The sequence below is a fragment of the Quercus lobata genome, chromosome 5, assembly GCF_001633185.2.
Source record: "Quercus lobata isolate SW786 chromosome 5, ValleyOak3.0 Primary Assembly, whole genome shotgun sequence".
Taxonomy (NCBI): Eukaryota; Viridiplantae; Streptophyta; class Magnoliopsida; order Fagales; family Fagaceae; genus Quercus; species Quercus lobata.
Window position 1 is genome coordinate 83,324,884 of NC_044908.1, and position 24,797 is coordinate 83,349,680.

Consider the following 24,797-nt stretch of genomic DNA (forward strand, 5'->3'; position numbering starts at 1 on the left):
CACAGAGCTGGAGTCCACTGCCAACATATATGTTCTACCATAGGTGGGGATAGCAGCGCGCGCACACAAACAACAAAAAATACCTCCCAACTCTCTCAAGTATACTTTTGAACAGTTTATTTACTTGTAATATAAACCGTAACTTTAAACAATAAATTATCTTATTCTAAATAAGCCAGTTTAATTATTAATATGTTCTTTCTCAAAAAAAAAAAAATAATAATAATAATATGTCACTTTAAAGCAAATAAATTGACGGCAAATAAGTAGGTCATAGTTTCTTGCTAATGATTTATTTGTTGAAACTTGAAAGTTAGTTAAAATAATCTATAAATTAAAAAATGCTCTGTATAAATAAATAAAAATTTCAAAAAATTAAAATTACTCTCTTAAGTCTGCTGGTTAAAATTGCATCATGCTTCATGCACTCTCACACCACCCTAACTCTTCTTCTTGCACCTATAAATTCACTCTTGCTCCCATTTCCCGTGTAAACATATTAAGCATATTTTCATTTACTCTCTCTCACAATAGCACACATTGGGTGAGTTTGGTTCAACTTTTTGAAATTGGATTTTTTGAAAAAGTAGGATTTTTAAAAAGTGCGGTATGAAATTGGGCTTTTTGAAAAAAACTAAGTGTTTAGTAAAAGTTGTTAAAAAGTGTTTTTTGAAAAAGCTGAGTATTTGGCTAACACTTATAAAAGTGGAGGTTTGAGTTGTAAATTACCAAAAAGGACAAGATATATATATATATATATATATAAAAGAGAATTCTTTGTTTTAATTATCTCTCTTAATGCAAGTTATGGACACAACATTTTTACAAAAATTTCACAATAAAGTTTATATGACAAGTTGTTAATAGTAGATAAAAAAATAATAATGTCACTAATAGGTCCAAATGAGAACCAATAACAACTTACTGTGTAAAATTTATTATGAGATTGTTATAAAAATATTGTGTCAATAACACTATTTTTTTTTTCTAAAGAAAATAGTACTAATTTAAAAAGTCCAAAGATACAATAAAATGTGACAATATTTTCACGATACAATTTTTTTTTAGTTGTGGTCAATCCTAGTCTAATAAAAGACAAGAGTCTGTTTGGTAAAGGAGTTATAAAAATATTGTGTCAATAACACTATTTTTTTTTCTAAAGAAAATAGCACTAATTTAAAAAGTCCAAAGATACAATAAAATGTGACAATATTTTCACGATACAATTTGTTTTTAGTTGTGGTCAATCCTAGTCTAATAAAAGACAAGGGTCTGTTTGGTAAAGGAGTTTGAGTAATGTTGCTTGAATGTTTTTGATATACATGTAAGTGAAAAAGTATATTAAAATATATGTAAAATTGTTTAAAATGTGAAAATGTAGGTTAGAAGTTGCACACCAAACAGGCCACCTCAACTGTTTTGAAACTTATATGATAATTTATTGTGTCCTAATAAAGTCGTAATTTTTATTTTATAAATTTCCTTGCATGGACACGTATGCCACTCTACCTTTTACTTTTATTTATTTTTCTTTTTTTTTTTTTTCTTTTTTTTTTCTCAACCACATGTTTCCTTTCACCCTTATCTTCTTCCACCTTTATATTCTCCCATACTTAACTTCTTTCTGCTTCTCATTTTCTCTAATTTCATTAAAAATCAATTAAGGTGAGTTCTGTAGCAGAGCAGTACGGAAAGAACCTTTACAACAGTACGGAAAGGCTTGTTCTGGTAGCAGCACATGGAGGACTTTTGTAGCAGTACAGTAGTCAACTTGGTAATTTAACACTGTCTACAACGGTAATATTGATAAAACCTATTAGTTTTTACAAAAGATCCCAAAGAGCTGCCCACTGCCACAGGCCCACAGTCCTCTTCCTTCAGAATTTCAAAACGCAGCTTTTAGCTAAAGTTGCTTTTAAAATCTAACCATTTTTTTGGGTTTCAAAAAGCGTTTTTTGACTTCTGAAATTGCAAACAAACGGGCACATTATCATGGATATGCATACAAAGAGAAGAGACTTCATGGTGACTGTGAGCAAGAAAGAGGTGGTGGTGGCAGCAGAATTTCCAAATCAAGAGCATTGGTTACCACTATCTAATCTAGACATGTGTCTTGTGCCTCCATTGGATTTTACTCTCTACTTTTGTTATACGAAGCCAACCTGTGGAGACAACTGGACATTTGTGTCAAAGGTTAAAGTTCTAAAGAAGGCATTGGCAAAAGCTTTGGTTCCATACTACGCTCTTGCTGGCGAGATAGTTCCAAACTCTGTGGGTGAACCTGAGATTCTTTGCAACAACCGTGGGGTAGACTTCATTGAAGGTTTTGCAGATATAGAACTTCAAAACCTCAACTTGTATAGAGCTGATGAGACCATTGGCTGCAAACTTGTACCCAAGAAGAAGAATGGCATGCTGGCTGTTCAGGTTTGTAGAAGAACACTGGCCCTGGAGATTTGAGGCTATCCTAGAATACATTAATTATTTGATCTTTTCTGATCATATGGTAGTAGTTTTTTCTACTGTAACTAATGTTTGTGCTTGCAGGATGCAGGAAACTAAAAATTAAAGCAACTTTGTTTTGAATAAATTTTATTTAAAAAAAAAAAACATATATATATATAGCAACTTTGTTTTGAAACAATTTTTTTTTTTTAAGTTTTATATATATATATATATATTACAAACAAGAGTATCTAAACTTATTTGAGTATAACTATTTTCTTGGGTGGAAGTCTCTCCCACCCCCTCCTCCTGCGTCTCACTCTCAGCAAGTCATTACAAAGAAAAATTGCTTGAGGGCAACCCCAAAATGTTAGTAAGATGTTTTGAAATTAGGATCTCATGAATATCATCATAACACCTTAGGAAACACTTACTGTTGATAGATCAAATGATATTAATCTAAAACTTAGAGAAACTCAAAAGTATTTTAGATTATAAAAAATACGTTGTAAGTTTTTTTTTGGTTAAATCCAAATTACACCATTTAAGTTGGATAAATTGTCATTTTTGTCCTCAAAAATTTTTTATTATTATTTTTTTATCATTTTAGTTCCTAAACTTTAATAGATATGTCAAGTCTATCATCTTATACATTTATGTCCATAAAATTATTATTAAGTTCAATAAAATGACGTCGTATTACATATGTAAAAACTGAATTTTATTTATTGATGGAATAATCAATCTTGACAAGAATATTAAAATGTAAAAATTAAATGACAAAGAAAAAACTTTAAGGATGAAAAGTCACAACTAAATGGGTATACTGCTTGATTGTAGGGTTTTCCCCCTATTTTTTTGGTTAGTCTTTTGCTAAACTAATGCCATGAAACCTACTTGTAGGTTACTGAGTTCAAATGTGGTGGACTTATGGTGGCATGCACTTTTGGCCATAAAATAATGGACGGATATTCGGCCAGCATGTTTGTTATCTCATGGGCCGAGATTGCTCAATCTAAACCTCTCTCTTCACTACCAACATTCTGCCGATCATTGCTCAATCCTCGAATCCCCGGTTCCTTTGATTCTTCGCTTGAAAACTTGTACATCCCTATCACATCGTTCCACTCAATCAAAGAGCCAAACCTGGGTGGCAATAACTTTGTTAGCCGCACGTACATTGTCAAAGCCAACATTATAAACCAAATCCAATCACTAGCAAGCACCAATGAATGCAAAAGGACTAAGGTTGAGTGTTTCAGTGCATTCCTATGGAAAATTATTGCCAAACGTGGTACGGCTGACAAAAATATATCCAAACTGGGCCTTCTTGTTGATGGAAGGACAAGAATTGGCAGTGGAGACGAAGAGAAAACAAAGATATTGGCTTCTTACTTTGGAAACCTGTGGTCCCTTCCTTATGGAAGCAAGACCGTAGATGATCTTATTGACAAACCATTGAGTTGGGTAGCAAATGAAGTTCATGGAATTGGGGAAAGTGCAATGACGTCTGAGCATTTCTTGGGTTTGTTAGATTGGGCGGCGGCTCATCGTTCAGTTCCCAGTTTGCCAAAGATATATGCCTATGGGAGCAGAGAAGGTCCAGCTCTTGTGGTTTCATCTCTTTTGAGGCTTCCATTATCAAAGGTGCAGTTTGGATGGGGAAGACCAACATGTGTGTCATGCTATTTCCCATGGGGTGGAGATGCTGGGTATGTGCTGCCAATTCAAAGCCCTTCTGGAAATGGCGATTGGGTCGTGTACATGTACATCTTGAAAGAGGAATTGGAATTGATCGAACGTGAAGCTGGTCATATGTTTAGGCCTTTGACTTTGGGATACTTCAATGAATTTGAACAAGAACCTCTCGTTAGATCAAAAATGTGACTGTTTGATCATGTTCACCAGTTATAGTATATTATGCAAACGTGTCATGTATTGATTTAGAATAAGTTTATGCATTTGTACAACTATATATGATTAGGAATAAAAACCAACCTAAATGATAATAAAAAAAAAGACCATGAATGTTATATTATGTTCATCTGTTAGAGGCTCTTTTAGATATGAATAAGTCTTTTTTTTTCTTCTTTTATATATATATATATATATATATATATATATATCAAGTTCCCACTTCTTTTTTAGATATGAATAAGTCTTTTTTTTTTTAATATCAAGTTCCCACTTCTTTTTAATAGCAAGGATAACCTCAAATATAGCCCATGTGAATTTTGATAAGTTGGCTAATATAGATTTATAAGCGGTGAAATTGTAATATTTTTACTGATAATATTTAACTTCAAACATGTTTGGAGCCATGAGCTCCTCCAATAACATATAAAAAGATGACATTAATTTTAGTCATGTGCAACACACATATGCTAAAAATCCACGGATAGAACTCACCATTGAAAACCAATTTGTAAGGGGATGGTGTCGAAGAGCTTATTAATATATGGGCAAACTTATACTTAATTCATGTAGGATACTAGGATCATAACGTACCACCACACTCCATAGCTATCATCCACGACGGCTCACTCTAGCGATACTGACCTGATGGTAGCCCTTTCACTTTTGGTTGGTTCCACTCACCTATCAGTTATTTTAATTTAGCCTTTCGGTTGCCCCTTTCGAGATCCAACTACAAAGCCGTAACTCATTTGATCCTATACTTAATGAGTTACGTCCGATTACTCGACATAGTGGTTGGCTTGATAGCAAATGTTAAACCCATGGGTAGAACTCACCCTTGAAAACCGGCTTGCAAGGGAAGAGGGTGCCCAGAGTTTATTAACACATAATTATACTTATACTTAATTCATGGAGGACACTAGGATCGTAACAACTTAACTCACTTTAAGTTAGTTATGTGCATTACATATGATGAGATAAATATCATAAAAATACATAAAGAAAATAAATTAAAAAATATTTGTTCTTTTTTCTCAATTTTGAAACGTAATAATAATTTTTTCTATTTTTTTATTTTATTAAACGTCTTTCTTCTTTATTATTTTTAAACATTTATTTTAGTGGTTTGAATCTCTAAAAGAAATTAATAAAGTAATTTTTTTTTTTCCAAATAAAATTTGATATAACATTTTAAAGACTAAAATCGCTCATGAATTTATATTTAGGGACTAATAGTGTATTTTAGATATTCACTTCTCCCAAATGAACAAGGCTACATGTATATTGCTATATATTTCCTTTCAAACCCTCTACTCCACTCATCCTTTTGGTAATAACAAGGTACAAACTTCCCCAATAATCGTGGTCTGGACCCATTTAACCTGCTTTAGACATTAAAAGTTAAAACACTTCTTTTGTTTTACTTGACCTCATAATGTTGAGCTATATAAACACAAATTTAGGCATCATTATTCTAATATACCACCATATATTAAGACGATTTAAAAAGTTATTTATCACTTCAAAAAAATGACAAAAATATCCTTAATCTAATTAGATAGTCTTATTCCTAAAAAATAAAAAAAAATGAGGTTAAGATCGTAAGTCAACAAAATTAAAAAACATAAAACTACAAGGGAAATCTCTCTTTAACTTCCCACAAGACGAGAAAGTATATCTTGTTTAAGGAGTTCTAACTCAACGTCTAGTTGGTGTTTCTAGGCCCAATTAAAAATTGACGTATGTTAAAAAAACACATCACATACACCCAAAATTAAAAAGACAAAATTGACCTTGAAAATTTTTCAAAGCTCTGCCATTAAGAGCATTAGTATTTGTGGGGTTAAATTGTTAAAATGCTATTTTTAGTACTACAAACTACAAAAACTGTGCTACATTGGTGGTGCTAAAGCCAAACAAGACACCATATGCAATTTAAAAAATTATTGCATAAGGTATACTTCTACTCTACTCTATTTTGCTTGTGTACCTAGCACCATGTGAAGGTAGCTTTCATCAACTTGGCAGACCAAAGCATCTTTAGTACACACATGGGTGCATGTACGAGTGATATGAGGTCCATGGTCCATCCAAAATAAATACTCACATGTCATTGCTTATGTGTGTTCATTAGACTGATGTGATATGACAAACAAAAGTATCATTAATACGCACATTTAATGGCGGAGCCACATTGGGACCAAAGGTTTTGTCCCAAGCTCTCCCATTATAAATATATATATATATATTTTTTTTTTTTTTAAATCTTGTAAATTATAATAACTCATCTAAATTTTTTTATACATTCTACTTGAAATATAAAATATAATAAATCATTCTTAATTTGATAAAGACATATAATATATAAAATAATTTAGTTTATGATTGGTTACTTGATTATATTCTTTTATGCATAGAATGATTGTTTGTCTAAATATTTTGAATAGTTAACCTATTAGTAATTTTCTAATCTTAATAATATTATACTTAATAGGTTTTTGCTAATTGGATAGTTACAATGAGTAATGAGAGATTTGAATACTAGATATTTCTATTAGAAACACAAAAATGTATCAACCAATAGAGTTATAAAGTTTTTGATTATTATACCAAAATAAGAATTATAATAATAACATAAATTTCTCATAAAATTTGAAACTCTGAACACACCCAAAACATGTGTTCTATCAATTCTTCATATAGCTGTACACTTTGTTTGTTTAAGCAATGATGTTTTTTAGAATATGAGTTATTTTGCAAAAAACTTTTTCTATAAAACTGTCCCATTTTCATATGTTTGGTAACAATCTTAAATGTGTTGAAAATTGTCTCTCATCTTCTCTTGTTTAGCTTGCTGTAAAATAGAATTGTTTTCCAAGAAAAAAAAAAAGTAGCGGAAAATAATTTCTAAAAATAAACTATATTTTTTTATGTTGAGTAAATATAGTTTTCCTTTTGACTCATTTTTTCTGATACTACCAAACACTGGAAAATACGAAAAACTATCTTTACACAATGTGGGTGTGGGTGGCAGTGGGTATGGGTTTATTGTTTGTTCACAGGGAGTGGGTGGTAGGGCGGTGGTGGTTGTTCATAGGGAGGTGATGGGTAGGGGTTTGTTAGTTTTTGTTGGTGGCAATTTACAGTAGTTGTTCACACTTCATAGGGAGAGAAAGAGAGAGGGGTAAAATAAAGAAAGAAAAAGAATATTTAAATAAATTGCTAAAAAAAATAGAACCATTGATGTTAGGTGTATTGTAAAATGTGTTGTTAAAATAGATAAAGTAGTTTTTTGAATTGTTAAAAGTTAAATTTTTTAGGACCAACAATGTGGATGCTCTAAGAGATTTCAACCAATCTCATGGGAGGTGCACCAAACATACCTTAAAGTTCATATTTAAAATTCCATCTATAGTACTATAATTAAAATAGAAAAAAAAAAGAATTTTTAAAGAACGAAAAAGAAAAAGAAAAAGAAAAAAATAGAAGAAGATTGACTCATTCGTGGTCTGTCCATATTAATTCCTTCTACTTGTGTTACAAAGTTTACTCTAAAATATTAACCTTGCAATGATCATGTGGGGAAAAGTTTGTATTCCAAAAATTCTAACTTGTTCAACTTATATCTCATTTTTCTTCTTGGAAGGCAAGAGGAACTTACTTGGAGTTATCATTTGTGATATAGGTAGTGATTTGTGCAATCAAAGAATTACGATCTTAGAGTTCTTGGGAGAGTTTAACCGAAGAAATCTAATTCTTGGAATTTAGATATTTTTTCAATGTTAATATGATTTTCGCCAAAATATTTGAAAGTAATTGTCCAAACTACTATTATTTTAACTATCGTTTTTACACTTTAAAAAAAAAAAAAAAAAAAAAACTATCGTTTTTACAGCTAGCTATTATTCCAGTTTCTCTAATTAGCCACAATTTCCAAATAAAGGGTTTTTACTATCCTGTTTGTGTTTGGATTCAAGCCCCAGCCTGACCTATTTGTATTCAAAACCTAAAATGCTTTTACTCTTTTCTTAATGCAATTATTAAGGGTCTAAAGAATAAAACTTTGATATAATATCTTGAAGTTGTACTTCAGGTTCTTTGAAAATCAGTATTTTATCTTATATTATGAGTTTTTTTTTTTTTAATAAACTATCTTATATTATGAGTTTGATTAAGAAATTATGTAGCATCGTACCAAAGAAAAAAAAAATCCTATTCTTGTTGCTTCCAATTCAAAAGACATAAAACAGGTTGAAAAAAGTGCAACCAATTACTTCCCACATGTCGTTCAGAAAAAAAAAATAATAATAACAAATTCCACTTTTGTGTCTATAGATTTATCCAAAAAAAAAAAGAGACTTCCAAAAATATGCACCATCCTTGAAACCACAAAATGAGCCCAAATTTTTAAGTAAGCTTAAATTGGTTAGGCAAATGATTTAGTACTTTCTAAATTTAAAGGAATTCAATAAATGATACATTTAATTAATAAATATTAATTTTATTTAGGTGTATTTAGCGCGCAAAATTTTCACTTTTGTTAGAATTGGAGGAAGTGATTGTAATTAGTAATATCTCCCTTTTCTTTTTGTTGGAGAGACTACTTCTTATTTGGAATCTATGACTAATATTACCTACATCCTGACATTTTTAAAAGCAATTATCACAAGTGTAAGATCACACTACAACAAAATGTATTTTCAGTGACGAAAAAATTCGTCACTAAAAGTTCAGTTTTTCGTCACTAAGAACCTTTAGTGACGAAATTGGACTTTTAGTGAGGAAACTCATTTCGTCACTGTAGCCCCGTCACTAAAAGTCCTGGTGACGAAAAATTTCGTCACTAAAAGTCCGATTTGATTTTTTTTTTTTTAACTTTTAGTGACGAAAACATTTCGTCACTAAATGTTTTCCTCACTAAAAACACTATTTAGTGACAAAAATATTTCGTCACTAAAAACACTTTGGTTTACTAAATCATATTTAGTGACGAATAATTTCGTCACTAAAACTATGTTTGGGTACATATAGTGACGAAAAAATTCGTCACTAAAACTATTTTTAAGAAAATTCAGGCACATATAGTGACGAAAATTTTCGTCACTAAAACCATTTCTTACAAAATTCTGCTACATTTAGTGACAAAATATTTCGTCACTGAAACAATTTTTTTTTGCTATATTTGTGACGGAAAAATTCGTCGCTAAAACTTATTTTATGTTTTTGTTTTTTCATGGCTTTGATATTAACCTATAAACTGTCATTACATTATTAAAACTTCACATTTGAATAACACATTTATTTCAACAACACATTTATAAAAAAATGATCCATACATTCCACAAGTAAAAAATAAAATAAGTATCCAATTCAAACTCCTTCCATACAATAATTGTTTGTAACACATACAATAACACAAGATGTTTTATAACAATACAAAAAGTGTAGAATAATATAACTAGGACCAACAAAAGATGTCCTCAAATGTCTTCAAGTAAGGCCAAAAATAAATGCCCTAAAAGCCACCAATATGAAATCTGCACAAATATAAAAACAATACTACATTAAAATCATAAAGTAAAAACATTAACTATGTTATAAGAAACATTTCTAACAATGCATTAAGAGTAGCCACGTACCAATGAATTCTAACATTTCTAACATCCACCATCATGTGCCTTACCTATTGTCATCCAACTTTTATCCATATTTGACTACAATTGCAAGGTGAATGTTACTTTAGCAAAATAAGGACAACTCATGCATAATGTATTCTAACATCTAAGCCTATAAACTACTTAGATAAAGCCATATCACATTCATGAATGCACAAGTCTACATTAATATAACCCACCACAATACCAATTCTCAACAAAACAATATATAATGCTTATAAGAATTTAATAAGAAATTACTTACTATGCTTAAGCAAGCACACACCTCAACCAAAGAAATCAAAAGTGACCACAAACAAAGAATGAGTTGCCTACCAAAAAAAAAAAAAAAAAGTTACTATGCTTGTAAGTTGCTAGTACTAATGATGATTTGCAGACAATTTTTTTTTCACTAAACTAGACTTGTATCCATTCTCAATACTCATTATCACTTCATTTAGCTTCCTATTTCACCCAAACCCAGACCCAATTCATATTCATAATTAAATGGTGCACAACTAAAAAAATTGGCTAAATTACCAATCCTTTTAGGTGTACAGAATTAAAGAAAGAAGTTAGGTTTATATAGATACTTGATCACTTTCACAAACAAGTGCCAGATAAATTAGAAAGATATAATTACGTGAAAATCAATATATATACATATATATATATATATATATATATATTTTCAAACTTTGAGACCCAAGTCAACAAATGAGCAAAAGTAGACTAGCATATCTTCTTTTCACTTTATGGAGAAAAGGTCTCTCTTCTGACAAACCTCAATAATATATTAACAATTGTTTTTATATATTTAAGAACTTAGATATTAATAATTTTTTTTTAAAAAAAAATCACATACTAGAAACCACATATCAAAGACTCCAAATTCTATTTCAACGTAGCTGATTGGCAAGACTTTGTCAAATGGGTATACGTTAACCTTAATTGCTAAACACCTAGAAGAATATTCGAAGGAATAATACCAAAGAAAGGGGCTGCTGCCCTTTGTCTCTTTTTTTTTTTTTTTTTTTTTGATAGTCAAACATATCACTGATAAGGACCAAAGTCCATTGCAATTACATCATTTTGAATTTGGAGTTCAATAACAGGGGGAGTATCCTCCACCAAAATATTACAATCATCAACAAACAAAGCATTCCTAGCAAGAGAGTGTGCAGCCCCATTGATGTTTCTCCTAACGTGCTCAGCCCTCCACGCCTTGAAATGACTTAGGCACCACCTAGAGCCTTCAACAATCTTTTGGATAGCTAAGGCAGGAACAACATTCCCTTTAAGTGCATTCATCACTACTTGAGAGTCCCCTTCCACCACTACCTCCTTCAAACCCAAGTCCCACGCGAAGAGAATACCAATTTCAGCAGCTTTTGCTTCAGCTGCCCTTTGTCTCTTGACTTTCCTAAAGGTGACCCACCCACACCGCAAGATCCTTTTAATTTGTTCAGCTACGATTGTCAATGAAACAATTAAGCCTCTATCTTATTGGTAGGTATGTACACACCCACCAAAACAAAACTCAAAAGAGTAAAAAAAAAAAAAACCCCTTAGAAACTCTCTGTGTGTTTTATAAGTAAAATGCAATTGTAGTTGAAGTTTGAGCATGAGGTGGGCCACCACCCTATATTGTATATGTTTTTTGGCTCTGCTTTTCTTGTTTTATATATATATACTCTTGTTTTGAATATAAAATTCTTAATAAGAAAGATGGTTTCTTTGTGAGCTGCAGAATTATTTTAGAAGTAAATTATTTTTAGAGTTTTAAGTATGCTTTATTTAAGGGCAAGGTTTTTGTACACTATTCTAATATACAGGATAAGATACAAGATTAATACGTAATTATTATTGTACATGGGTGGTGTTTGTACAGTATTTAAGGCATTGGAGTATTGACTTTAAGCCAAACTTTTTATTTAATTCTCTCTTTTAAATTATTTAATAATAAAAATACTTAAAATTTGATATTTTAATATGAGGGAATTTTATTTTTCTTAGATATAGTTTTTATAAATAGTTATATTTCAAAAATCTTAAAGAAAAAGAAGTGCGGTAGTGTACCTAATGAATACTTATTGGGGAAAAAACAGAAGAAAAGAAAGTAGGACTAAAATACTTGTTATTACTCATTAGAAAACATCATCATTGTTTTGTTCCATGCTCTTTTAAGTACACGTAGTATGCCTACCTATGAAAAAACAGCACATACTTAAAAAATTACATTCATTATATTAGGAAAAAAAAAAGGTTCTCCAATTGGGTTTTTAATATTTTAATTGGGTTTTTTCAACCTCAAATCTCGAAGGCCACACTCTAGTCCCTACTACTCCTTAGTAATGAACCAAGCCAATATAAAGCTCAACTCTCCCTACCCTTCTTGATTTCTGTCCCAAACCATAAAGGAAAAACTCACCAACACCAGGTTGGTCTGAGATATTGTTGATACGTGGGGTGGCCTATTTTTTTTTTTTTTTCCACTTAAATTTCTTAAAACTAATGCTTGTATCTGTACTAAGTCATTGAATTCTAGCTTAGCCACTGTGTCGTTGGTGAAAATCAGTCATGGGTATGTAATTTAAACTGGTATGTAGAAAAAGATGTGAGATTGCAAGGCATCCACTTGAGCTTAAATACACTTGATAAGTTATTTTCTCCTTTTAAAATAATAATTGATGAAAGGGAAAGTTGAGAATAAAAGATGGAATTTGGAAATGACAATTTGAGTAAATACTTGGCTACTGCAATCTATTACTACAGCAACAACAAAGTCCAACCAATGAATTGGTATAGTGCCTAACAATGAGGTAAACTGAAGATTAAATGGGTTTCGGTCTTCAAATATAGTTTATCCTAAATGAACCATTGAACTACAACTATTAAGCATTCTTTTAAGTTCTCAAACAAAGTCCAAACAGTCAACTCAGCATTACCCTTAATTATTGATTACACACAGAAACACAAAGATACAGAGCTGCAACTGCATTAACTTCTCTCACAACACAAAATGCCCAAAAATAAATAACTAAAACCAATACCATTAAATAGATAAAATAAATAAAAATAAATAAATAAAAACCCATATACCATTAAATACCATTAAATCTAAATCTAAAACCCACCCCAAAAAAACCCAAAAAGGAAAGGTTGTGCTATATGGATTGGGAAGTGGTGTTACCAAAGTTTATGCCAACGATACAGTGCCAAGTGGAGCCATGCTTTTTATCAAACTCTTTCTTTATATGCTCTGCAACGTCTTTCTCCACACTATGCTTCTCAAATGCCTAATCCAAAACCAAAAACAAAAATACATTCTCACATACCAAAACTTCAATTTCCCACCTAAAAAAAAACACGGAACTTAAGGCTGATAAAATAGGCTTACAGAGGAGTGAGCAATTGAGAGAACTTTACCTGTCTCTCTTAGAAGATGAAACCAACCAACAACAACAAGCCAAGAGGCCTTCTGCAGCATTGACACCAGAGGATCTCGACGGCGGCGACGAAGGGTGAGCTCGACGGCGGCGGCAAAGGAGCTCAACGGCGGCGGCAAAGGTAGCTCGGCGGCGGCAGCAATGAACGGCGAAGAGAGTGAGAGTGAACGATGGAGAGAGAGAGAGGGCGAGAAAAAAATGTTAGGGTTTCATCTAAAAAACTGAAACGGCATATTAATACCAACACCTTTAGCGATGAATTCCAGTTTCGTCACAGTAGGTGTCAAATTTTTGTTACGATTTTTAGTGACGACTTCCAGATTTCGTCGCTAAAGAACACTTTTAGAGACGAATTTTGATTTCGTCACAAAACTGTAAACCTTGATTATTTTTAGCGACGAAAAACATTCGTCGCTAATTCTTCCTTTTAGTGACGAAATTATTTTCGTCTCTAATACTATTCACAACAACACCTACAGTGACGAACTGTTTCGTCACTAAAAATTTCAACTTTTAGCGACGAAATATTTCGTCACTATAGATGAATTAAGTTTGCGCCAAGTTTTTTCTCGTTGGCGCCCATATTTCAGATCAACAATAGCGACGAAAATTACTTTTCGTCGTTAAATGTTATATTTTTTTTCCATTATTAGCGACGAAATACATATTTCGTCGCTAAATCTATATTTTTAGTGACGAAAAATATTTCCTCACTAATTTTCGTCACTAAAAATACATTTTGTTGTAGTGTCAACATTATCAAATAAATTTGATATATTTTTTTAATCTTTTATTACATTTTCAATTAATCTAATTATTATTTTACGCTCATTAAGCTATTTGATAATGTCTAGCTTTCTAAAAAAATCTCAATTTTTTGTTTTTTGTAAATATAATTATATTTTTTCAAAATTTATATATATTTTTCCAACTTTTGGTAACCCAAAATAAAATATATAAAAGAAAAAGTTCTTCAGCCAAAATCTAGTGCAAATTCAGAGATAAACTTAACTAGAGTCAAAATCTCAGCGGTACTGGTAAATTATAACATTTAAAAGTTACTATTTTGTAGGTTCTAGTTAATTTAATTAATAAAATTTATAATACTTAGATAAAAAATTTAGTGTTCAGTTTTTATCTATATCAAAAATCGATTATTAACATAAAGCTATCTTTACAAAATAAACAGTTACTACTTACTGATTAAGAAAGAAAAGAAGAAGTAATACTAGTAGACTAGTAGTAGAGTTGAGGAAATCAAAGGTAAAAAAAAAAAAAAAATCTAAAATGGATTCAGATTAGACCCAACTGGAGCCGAGTCGTGCTGCCTTGCTCAACAAGATGGTTCTTTTTCTTTTTTCTTTTTCCTTTTCCCTCTTAATCTCTGTTTGGTTGCTCGGATAACAAAATCGAATCGGAATTGACTTTCTCTAACAATGAAATTCTATCATTTTCCTTTTGTTTACTTCAGTTTAGGTTTTAATAGCTACAATTTGAATTGCAGTAGTCATTTTATGGATTTTAGTTTGTCAGGTTTCGATTTCAAGGTTCTGTACTTGAAACAAAATTATTGAAGTAGAATTTAGAAGTTCGTGTTTGCGAAATTTTCTCTAGCATTGGCAGTTTTCATGAAAATTGTGTTAGAAAGAGTTCTTTGGCATGTTGATTTTCGGCGTTGTTGTGAAGCTATTTGTGATCAGAGAATGGAACTGAATATGATCTAAGTTTAAACTTCAGGGTTTAAAATCACTCATGAGCTAAGGGCTTAAAACCCAACAGTGTTTTTTGGCCTTTTTTTTAATGTAAATAGTCCCTTGAGCATTGAGGAAAGTAAATATTCTTGTGTTATATCCAATTTAGGTCTTTGGCAACTTCAAAGTTTTTTATATTTTTGGGTGTGCAGATTTTAGTTTTCTATAACAGGGATGCTTCTATAATTAATTTGTGAGGTTTCTGTGTTGATGATATATTTTGGGTACACTTTTGTCTCCTATGAGAATGTATAAATAGTAGCTGTTGTATGTACTAAGGATGTGTAGGCTCTCTGTTAGGGTTGTTAGTTGTGTGGGCTCATTGAGGAGACCCTTGTTGGTGGAACGGTAGTGATTTGCTCGTTTGTTTGTTTTTGGTACACTATATATAAAGATATAGATATGATATAGGATTTGAATGTATGGCGTCTGCTTCATGATGATTGATCTTAATTGATAAAATCTCGTTATTGAATAAGGGTCCTAGGAGTGGTTTAGGAAGTAATGGGATGTTGTAATAGAAGTTATTAATGTATCAATAAGTTGTTTGTGACTTTGTTTTTGAGAATATGACTTGTTTGTTAAAAAAATCATATGATATTCATAAAAGATATTAGAATGGGGGAGTGATGCCTATGAGATGTAATGCTTCCTGAATCCTGATTTTTGGTCGTGTTTGAGGTATTACATAATCTTATTTGCTTCTCTACAATTAATCTTTTTGAATAAGTACAAGAGAAAAAAGAAAGCAAATAATTGAAGTAAAAGAAGATGAATTTTCACATCTGAATACCCTATTGTTTGCAAATTTAACTATAGTTAAAGAACTATCTTCTTCTTCTTCCCCTTTTTTTTGCGTATGTGTGTGTATACCTTATTTGTTATTCTATAAAGTTCTCAAGCAAAGGAAATTCATTGAACAAAACAAATTATATTTTATTTGTTATTCTATAAAGTTCTCAAGCAAAGGAAATTCATTGAACAAAACAAATTATATTTTATTTGTTATTCTATAAAGTTCTCAAGCAAAGGAAATTCATTGAACAAAACAAATTAGATGTTGAATGAAGCATTCTGTATGTTCCAGATGATGGTACTAACATAACCATTGTTTTAATGTTACCATTTTTTCTTTAAATTATTGAATATTGGATATAACGTCTGTTGGAGAACTTCAATGCTTATACTTCTGCCACTTTTTTTTTTTTATAGTTTCTGTTATCTGTTTTTGTCCCTAGTCCTTTGTCCTGCATCTCTCTCTCTCTCTTCTGTAATTTTCCATATTATACATGTCAACGAATTATTCCTAGGACATGGATTTTTTTCAATTGCTGTCTTTCATGACAACTAGTTTTGTCAGATTTGCTCTGATTAATCTTACTAACATAATCATATGCTGCATTTTATTTCCTGGTATTATTCCTAGGACATGGATTGTCTTTCATGACAACTAGTCTTATCAGAATTGCTTCGATTAATCTTACTATCATATGCTGCATTTTTTTCCTGTTTTGCATACACACATCATTTTGATAAGAAACATAGTTTATATGATCTTTAGTCGGGGTTGTTGGTTGAGAAATGAATTACTTGGTGGTTTTTATTATCATGTTGTTCTAATGGAGCACTTAAAATTAAAAACTATTCATGATTTGAGAGATTGGAAGTGGAAATTTATTTGTGTTTGCTTTTATTTGCAATGCTTATGCATGATTTAAACAGTTGGGTTTCTTTTAAATCCATTATATCATCCTCTAGAGGAATCAAACTAGCTGGTCCTATATCTCCACATCTTTTTTATAATTTGCAGGGAAACTTTGAATTCCCTGTTAATGGTTAACAAAAATAAAACAAGTGTGGTTTCCTATTACTATAAAATTAGTAGATCTAGTAATAAGTTTAGTCATTGGTTGTTTGCAGATGATTGCCTTCTTTTTTTTTTTTCTTCTTTTTTAATGAGTAAATATTTCATTAATAAAAAAGAAAAAAAAAAAAAAAAATGAAGCTACCTGAGTACCATGGAATGTTTAGGCAGAGCTAAAAACTGTAAAAACGTTAAGAAAAAGAAGAAATAAAAAGTACTACAAAGGATTAGTGAAGACTTAGAGAATCTAAATACTCCAGTGCAAGATTGGGAAATAGCAGATATGACACGGTTGTGGGAGGATCTCTATGAAACTAAGATTTGGTTTAGGGAGGTAGATAAATTGGTGTGGATCCCTTCAAAAAAAAAAAAAGGGTGTCCAGGTTAAGACCTACTACAATGCATTGTGGGGGGTGGCACAGATTTCCCCTGGAAACGCATATGGAAAGTTTGTCCAGCTGAGGGTGGCTTTCTTTTTTTGGTGCGTGGCACTGGGGAGGGTATTGACTGTGGACAATTTGAGGAAGCTGTCATTCTAGATATTCTTAATGTCATTTGTAGAACCTTTGGCCTGTGGATTAATTTTGATAATTCTTTTTGTTTCTTTCCTGAAGAATGTCCTAATTCATCAACTGATCAACAAGCTGTCAAGATGCTATTTGAGATTTCCTAGGTATTATAAAAGGCCGATAATAAATTCTTGGGTAGTTGAGGTAAGTGTAATATTTTTAGAGATGTAGGCAATAAAGTTGACAAAAGAATCCAAAATTTGAAACTAAAGCCTTACCTAGAGCTGGTTGAAATGTACTTATTAAAATGCTTCTTTTGCTTGTATGCAACATATTACGAATTGTTTTCTTTTATCCACTACAAATTCATGGTAAATTAGACCAACTCCAAAGATGGGGATAATTTAAGGGTGCAGTTAGTGTGGAGGATAGTATCTTTCTTGTTAAGCTATCTAGATTTAGTTTGTGGGCAGTGTAAATTATTTGAAAGCATGTTATCTTCTTTTTAAGGTGACAGTACCAATATTTACCTTTGAGCTAAAAATGGTGCTTTTCTTGTTACTCATATGAAAATGTTGATAGGTATTATGGATAGGATTGCATGATTACTGACAACTTGGTTGGCTGGTTTATTTGTAGCTTTTTAGAACACGTCTTCCAAGTGTTAGATTATTGTGTAAATAGGTACATTAGCACACTTCAGAGGATCAAGGTAAATTTGAAAATTATGTTCAACATCTAAGCCTTGTTTCTTCTGGTCAAGGAGGCATCTCCTAGTGGCTGTTTAACGCCAATCATTTGCTCTAGTGACTTCACATTTGATCTCATTTAAATTCTTGATATTTATTTTCTGATAAGATATTCTTATCTTCTTCTTGTCAGCTATCCGTTCGGACATGCATGCCAGATCGAAGACTGATTTGCGGATTGGGTTCTACAGTTTTTGTTCGTGGGGTTTGTGATGCTTAGACTTGGACCATTATGGTTTTGCATTTTATTGCTATTGTAATAATGTAACCTGCATTAGTCCTTCCACACGGGACTCCCGGATCACTATGGCCGACTTTATCTTTCTAATGGAAATCTAAATGGGATGCTCCCTACTTTTTAAGTGATTGCTTGGTTTCAGTGTTTAATAATATCATCTACCCTGGACATTCCTTGTAGAGATATGATCATCCTTCTGCTTGTGTTACAAAGTTTACTCTAATATTAACCTTGCAATGATTATCTTTTGTGATAGGTAGTGATTTCACTGATTTGTGCAACTATTCTCTCAAAGAATTACGATCTTAGGGTTCGTGGGAGAGTTTACTCTAAGAAATCATTTTTCTTTTTTTTAGAAGAATTTACCCTAAGAAATCTAATTCTTGGAATTTAGATATTTTTTTCAATGTTAATATGATTTTTGCCAAAAACTTCGATAGGAATTGTCCAAACTGCTATATTTCAACTATCGTTTTTACAGCTAACTATCATTCCAGTTTCTCCAGCTAGCCACAATTTCCAAATAAAGTGGTTGGATTCAAGCCCTAACCTATTTGTATTCAAAACCTAAAATGATTTTACTATTTTCTTAATGCAATTATTAAGGATCTAAATGATAAAACTTTGATATAATATCTTAGGAGTTGTACTTCACGTTCATTAAAAATTAATATTTTATCTTATATTATGAGTTTTTTTTTTGGATTAAGTATCTTATATTATGAGTTTTTTTTTATAAAATATCTTATATTATGAGTTTTAATTTTATAAACTAGCGTATCAAAGGAAAAAAAAAAAAATCCTATTCTTGTTGCTTCCAATTCCAAAGACATAAAACAAGTTGAAGAAAGTGCAACCACCAAACACTTCCCACATGTCGTTCAAAGAAAAAAAAAATATATATATATATATATATATATCATATTATATATTATATAATAAAAGTTGGGTTTAGAAGTTATGGTTATGCCAAGTAGTTTCATTAAATTATAGAAAATTTTTAAAATTTTTAGATTTTAAGAAAAATATATATAATTTTTTTCTCCTATAATTTCTAAATTAATAAAAATCTTAATTTGATTACAATCCAAATTCTTCATTTAATCCATCTAATCTTTATTTTTTTACATGTAGTGTGTGGGGGAGGATTTTGTTCCACGCCCCGCAAGCTGTTTGTCCTCTTTGGAGAGCCAAGCTTGCAAGGTTTTGTTCTCAATACCGAGTGTGGGGTTTGGGATTTTTGGGGTGTTTTGACCCTGTGACACCCTAATCCCACATTGGCAAGAGATGCGCCCCACTCATGGTTTATAAGCCCTTGGAGCGACCATGAGTGTACCCCAAAAATCCAAAACCCCACACTCGGTACTGAGAACAAAACCTTGCGGGCTTGGCTCTCCAAAGAGGACAAACAGCTTGCCGGGCGTGGAACAAAATCCTCCCCACATAGTGTATTATAAAAAATAAAAAAATAACAAAAAAAAATTAAAAAAAAAACAAAACAAAAAAACAGCAACTTTCTTATTGTAGTAATTTTTAGATTAAAAAAAAAAACATTTTATTTGTTTTTATTAATTTTTTTTTGGATAAATTAATAATAAGTGTTTTAACAAAACATGTAACCAACAATAAGTGTTTTCTAAAATAAAAAATAACAAAAAAAATAAAAAAAAAAAACAAAAAAAAAACAGCAACTTTCTTATTGTAGTAATTTTTAGATTTAAAAAAAAACATTTTATTTGTTTTTATTAATTTTTTTTTTGGATAAATTAATAATAAGTGTTTTAACAAAACATGTAACCAACAATAAGTGTTTTCTAAAATTTCAAAAAGAGATTAAATTTAGTTGGTTGGTCTATCTAAAATGTTATAAACAAAGCCTAAAATCAATAGGATAGAATTACCTATAAAAAAAAAAAGGATAGAAGTTCAATAAATAAAAAAATACATAAAGTAAAGCAAATAAGATAGAATTAAATTTTTTTTTAAAAAAAGATAGAATTGAATATGTGGGGCCTGATAATTCGTGGTCCAGGCCCATTCTACGTTTAGGCCCAAGGCCTAAGCCGAAGAGAGCTGTTGCCGAGGACGCCTAATGAAAGCCCAAGAAGGGCATGAGGACATGGCCGAGGACGATCCTATGCTCAGCACCTCACAAAACACCTGGAGAAAAGGGGACAAACTCGGTACAGGGGCAGGGCAAGGGAAAAAACCACCAACACAGTAATACATAATCCTGCATCTGACAAGCCCATACTCCAAACCATGCCCTTATACTTTTTCAACAACCCCCAACCACTCTAGGTATGGGTTGGTTGGACAGACCTGCACCCCAGAAAGTAAAACTGACACGTAGACACAAAAAGGGAAATGAACACTAGTATAAAAGGGAAAGGAAACAAAGAAAAGGGGGGGGGGGGTGGACCCCCTAGGAGGAGGGAAGATCCCTGCAAAAGGGAGAAAAGGAAGGATACAAGGCTCCTTGGATACTGTCCGAGGACTTAAGTCCTACAACCCGTACTAATGGAGAGCTTGGTTAGTCAAACCAAGTTCGTCCATACATACGCTTCTGTGGAACCCACGACTAAACCGCTCACCTGTGCCCAAGGCCATGTCTTACGAGCCCACTCTCTACAAATCATATTGTTAGGGTCCTTTACATACGAGCCCAACGTCATTCTTGGGCCGTTAACAATCGTGTCCCTACAGAATACTATTGTGTATTTTTTCTTAATTTTTTTAAGTTCCTTTTTTTTGGATAAGTATGCATTTTATGTCATCTTTTTCCTAAAAATCAATTAACAAAAAAAAGCAGTATTTGATTTACAACTATAACAGTTATGTCTATCTAAAATGTTATCAACAAAGTCTAAAATCAATAGGATAGAATTACCTGTATATAAAAAAGGATAGAATTTAAATAAAAAAGAGAGATAAAAATACGTAAAAGAAAAAAAAGATAGAATTTAAATACTGTATATCAAACTATCTTTTTTTAATATTGTATATCAAGAAGAAATTTAAATTAAAATCCAATACCATAAAAATTAAGTTGGATAAATATCAAACAACATGATTTTTACAGTATAACAGAAACAAAAAAACTATAATTAATGTTAACAACTTGATTTTTATGGTATACATCTCTTTCAATTTTTTAGATAAATACAAAAACTTAATTGTTGTTAACTTTTGTTTAAGTTACATATGATTCTTAATTAAACTATGCATTACATGGGCATAACACTAGTGTGTGTGTATATATATATAATCCACTTTTGTGTCTGCAGATTTATCCAAAATCCAAATCCATTTTTCTTTAATTGTGTTTTCTTTTCTGTTTTTCATTAATTGGGATTTGATAGTTCTAGACTCTAGTTCAAATTCATTAACACAGAAGTTGCTTTCAAGAAAACAAGATCTTTTAATTATTTCACACTAACGTTTTACTAATGTTTCACTAGCTTAAATTACTCATATGGTTAAACATCACTATACAAGCATAAAAGCATCTGATCCAATGCTTATATATGCATTAGATCAGATAATCTAATTTAATCGGTATATTATTTTTCACTCTTTCAAAATTATTGCTATTTTATTTAATATAATATTTTTAATGCTTTCTGATAACGTTACTAGGGAAATCTTTTTACTCTTTACTACTTTCAATAATCCTTACTGTTCTTATCCAGTTTTTTCTTGGGTTTTTACCTCTCTTGTTTTAACTTTTAAGTGAGGAGCACTCAAAAGCATAGCGTTGAATCATTCAGGACCCATTTGGTAAGAATATTGCAGTTTTGGTTTTCAAAACAATGTGATAATTGTGATTTAAAAAGTGTACTAAAACACGTTTTTTGAGTACTCATAATGCAAAAAATCACACGTGATGGTGAGATTGTTGAGTTACACGTATGAGTGAAGTCCCACATTGAATAAAGATGAGAAGAATGAATAGTTAATATAACATAATTAAGCTTATACCCATTGGGTTTAGTAATTTTGGGTTAAAATGTATCTTTATATGTTATATTAAATATTTAATGAAGCTCCCCAAATGATTATCCCCTAACAAGCACAATTTCCAAATCAAGAGCATTGGCTACCACTATCTAATCTAGACATGTGTCTTGGGCTTCCATTGGATTTTAGTCTCTTCTTTTGTTATACGAAGCCAACTTGTGGAGACAACTGGACATTTGTGTCAAAGGTTGAGGTTTTAAAGAAGACCTTAGCAGAAGCTTTGGTTACATACTACGCTCTTGCTGGTGAGATAGTTCCAAACTCCATGGGTAAACCTGAGATTCTTTGCAATAACCGTGGGGTAGACTTCATTGAAGGTTTTGCAGATATAGAACTTCAAAACCTCAACTTGTATAGAGCTGATGAGACCATTGGTTGCAAACTAGTACCGAAGAAGAAGAATGACATCATGATGGCTGTTCAGGTTTGTAAAAGAACACTGGCCTTGGAGATTTGAGACTATCCTAGAAGACATTAATTATTTGATCTTATCTGATCATATGGTAGTATTTTTTTTCTACTGTAACTAATGTCTGTGCTTGCAGGATGCAGGAAACTAAAAATTAAGCAATTTTGTTTAGAAACTCTTTTTTTTTTTTTTTTTTATTAATTATTATTATTTTTATATACCTTTGAGCTAGTAAATGGTGCTTTTCCTGTTACTCATATGAAAATGTTGACAGGGATTAGGGATAGGATTGCATGAGTAATGACAACTTGGTTGGCTGGTTAATTTGTAGCTTTTTTATAACACGTCTTCCAAGTGTTAGCTAGATTATTGTGTAAATAGGTACATTAGCACACTTAAGAGGATCAAGGTAAATTTGAAAATTATATGCAACATCTAAGCCTTGTTTCGTTCGGTCAAGGAGGCATCTCTTAGTGGCTGTTTAATGCCAATCATTTGCTCTAGTGACTTCACATTTGATCCCATTTAAATTCTTGATATTAATTTATCTGCTGCCCTATTCCACTAAATTTTCTGATAAGATATTCTTATCTTCTTCTTGTCAGCCCTCCATTCGGACACGCCAGAAGATTGATTTGTGGATTGGGTTCTACAGTTTTTGTTCGTGGGGTTTGTGATGCTTAAACTTGGACCATTTTGGTTTTTGCATTTTATTGCTCTTGTAATAATGTAACCTGCATTAGTCTATTGCAATATATTGCTTATCTTTCTAATGGAAGTCTAAATGGGATGCTTCCTACATTTTAAGTGATTTTTGAATGAAAGGTGCTACGTCCGCAACATTTTTACAACAAATCAGAGATGGTTAGTTATTATTGGTTTAAAAAACTCAATAATTCATAGTGTTTAATAATATCATCTACCCTTAGTATCTCAGGCACTTTCCATATAGAGAAATGATCATCCTTCTGCTTGTGTTACAAAGTTTACTCTAATATTAACCTTGCAAAGATCATGTGGGGAAAAGTTTGTATTCTGAAACTTCTATCTTGTTGAACTTATATCTCATTTTTCTTCTTGGAAGGCAGGAGGAATCTACTCAGAGTTGTCCTTTGTGATTTGTACAACGATTCTCTCAAAGAATTACGATCTTAGAGTTCTTGGGAGAGTTTACCCTAAGAAATCTCATTCTTGGAATTTAGATATTTTTTCAATGTTAATATGATTTTGGCCAAAATCTTTGAAAGAAATTGTCCAAACTACTATTATTTCAACTATGGTTTTTACAGCTAGCTATTATTCCAGTTTCTCTAGTTAGCCACATTTTCCAAATAAAGAAATCAATATTTTTTTATCCTTGTGTTTGGATTCAAGCCCTAACCTATTTGTACTCAAGACCTAAATGTTTTTATTGTTTTCTTAATACAATTATTAAGGGCCTAAAGGATAAAACTTCGATATAATATCTTTGGAGTTGTACTTCAGTTCATTGGAAATCAATATTTTATCTTATATTATGAGTTTTTTTTTTTTTTTAATTTTTTTATAAACTATTTGATATTATGAGATGAAGAAATCATGTAACATCGTATCAAAGAAAAAATAATCCTATTCTTGTTGCTTCCAATTTCAAAGACATAAAACAGGTTGAAGAAAGTGCAACCAAACACTTCCCACATGTCGTTCAGAAAAGGAAAAAAAAAATCCACTTTTGTGTCTGCAGATTTATCTAAATACTTTTTAATTGTTTCTTCTTTTCCGTTTTGTTTAATTAGGATTGATTTGATAGTTC

General features: G+C 31.4%; 3 protein-coding genes and 1 long non-coding RNA gene across 4 annotated transcripts; 3 read left to right on the top strand and 1 right to left on the bottom strand.

Moving 5' to 3' along the window:
• Positions 1-1,639: 1,639 nt before the first annotated feature.
• LOC115992237 (shikimate O-hydroxycinnamoyltransferase-like) lies at positions 1,640-4,489 on the top strand. The gene is made up of 2 exons (XM_031116332.1): positions 1,640-2,427; positions 3,349-4,489. Exons 1-2 carry the CDS (start codon positions 1,993-1,995, stop codon positions 4,330-4,332), a joined length of 1,419 nt encoding a protein of 472 aa, XP_030972192.1. The 5' UTR covers positions 1,640-1,992; the 3' UTR covers positions 4,333-4,489.
• A 6,508-nt stretch (positions 4,490-10,997) lies between these two features.
• LOC115991316 lies at positions 10,998-13,506 on the bottom strand. Its single transcript, XM_031115023.1, has 3 exons — positions 13,417-13,506; positions 13,210-13,315; positions 10,998-11,485 (listed from the first exon to the last, which is right to left on the bottom strand). Exons 1-3 carry the CDS (start codon positions 13,504-13,506, stop codon positions 11,070-11,072), a joined length of 612 nt encoding a protein of 203 aa, XP_030970883.1. The 3' UTR covers positions 10,998-11,069.
• A 4,253-nt stretch (positions 13,507-17,759) lies between these two features.
• LOC115988863 lies at positions 17,760-18,704 on the top strand. Its single transcript, XR_004091688.1, has 2 exons — positions 17,760-18,301; positions 18,472-18,704. It is a non-coding gene; the product is annotated as an uncharacterized LOC115988863 (long non-coding RNA).
• Positions 18,705-22,659: 3,955 nt separating this feature from the next.
• LOC115989179 ((Z)-3-hexen-1-ol acetyltransferase-like) lies at positions 22,660-23,785 on the top strand. Its single transcript, XM_031112840.1, has 2 exons — positions 22,660-23,020; positions 23,611-23,785. Exons 1-2 carry the CDS (start codon positions 22,697-22,699, stop codon positions 23,680-23,682), a joined length of 396 nt encoding a protein of 131 aa, XP_030968700.1. The 5' UTR covers positions 22,660-22,696; the 3' UTR covers positions 23,683-23,785.
• The last annotated feature ends 1,012 nt before the right edge of the window (positions 23,786-24,797 follow it).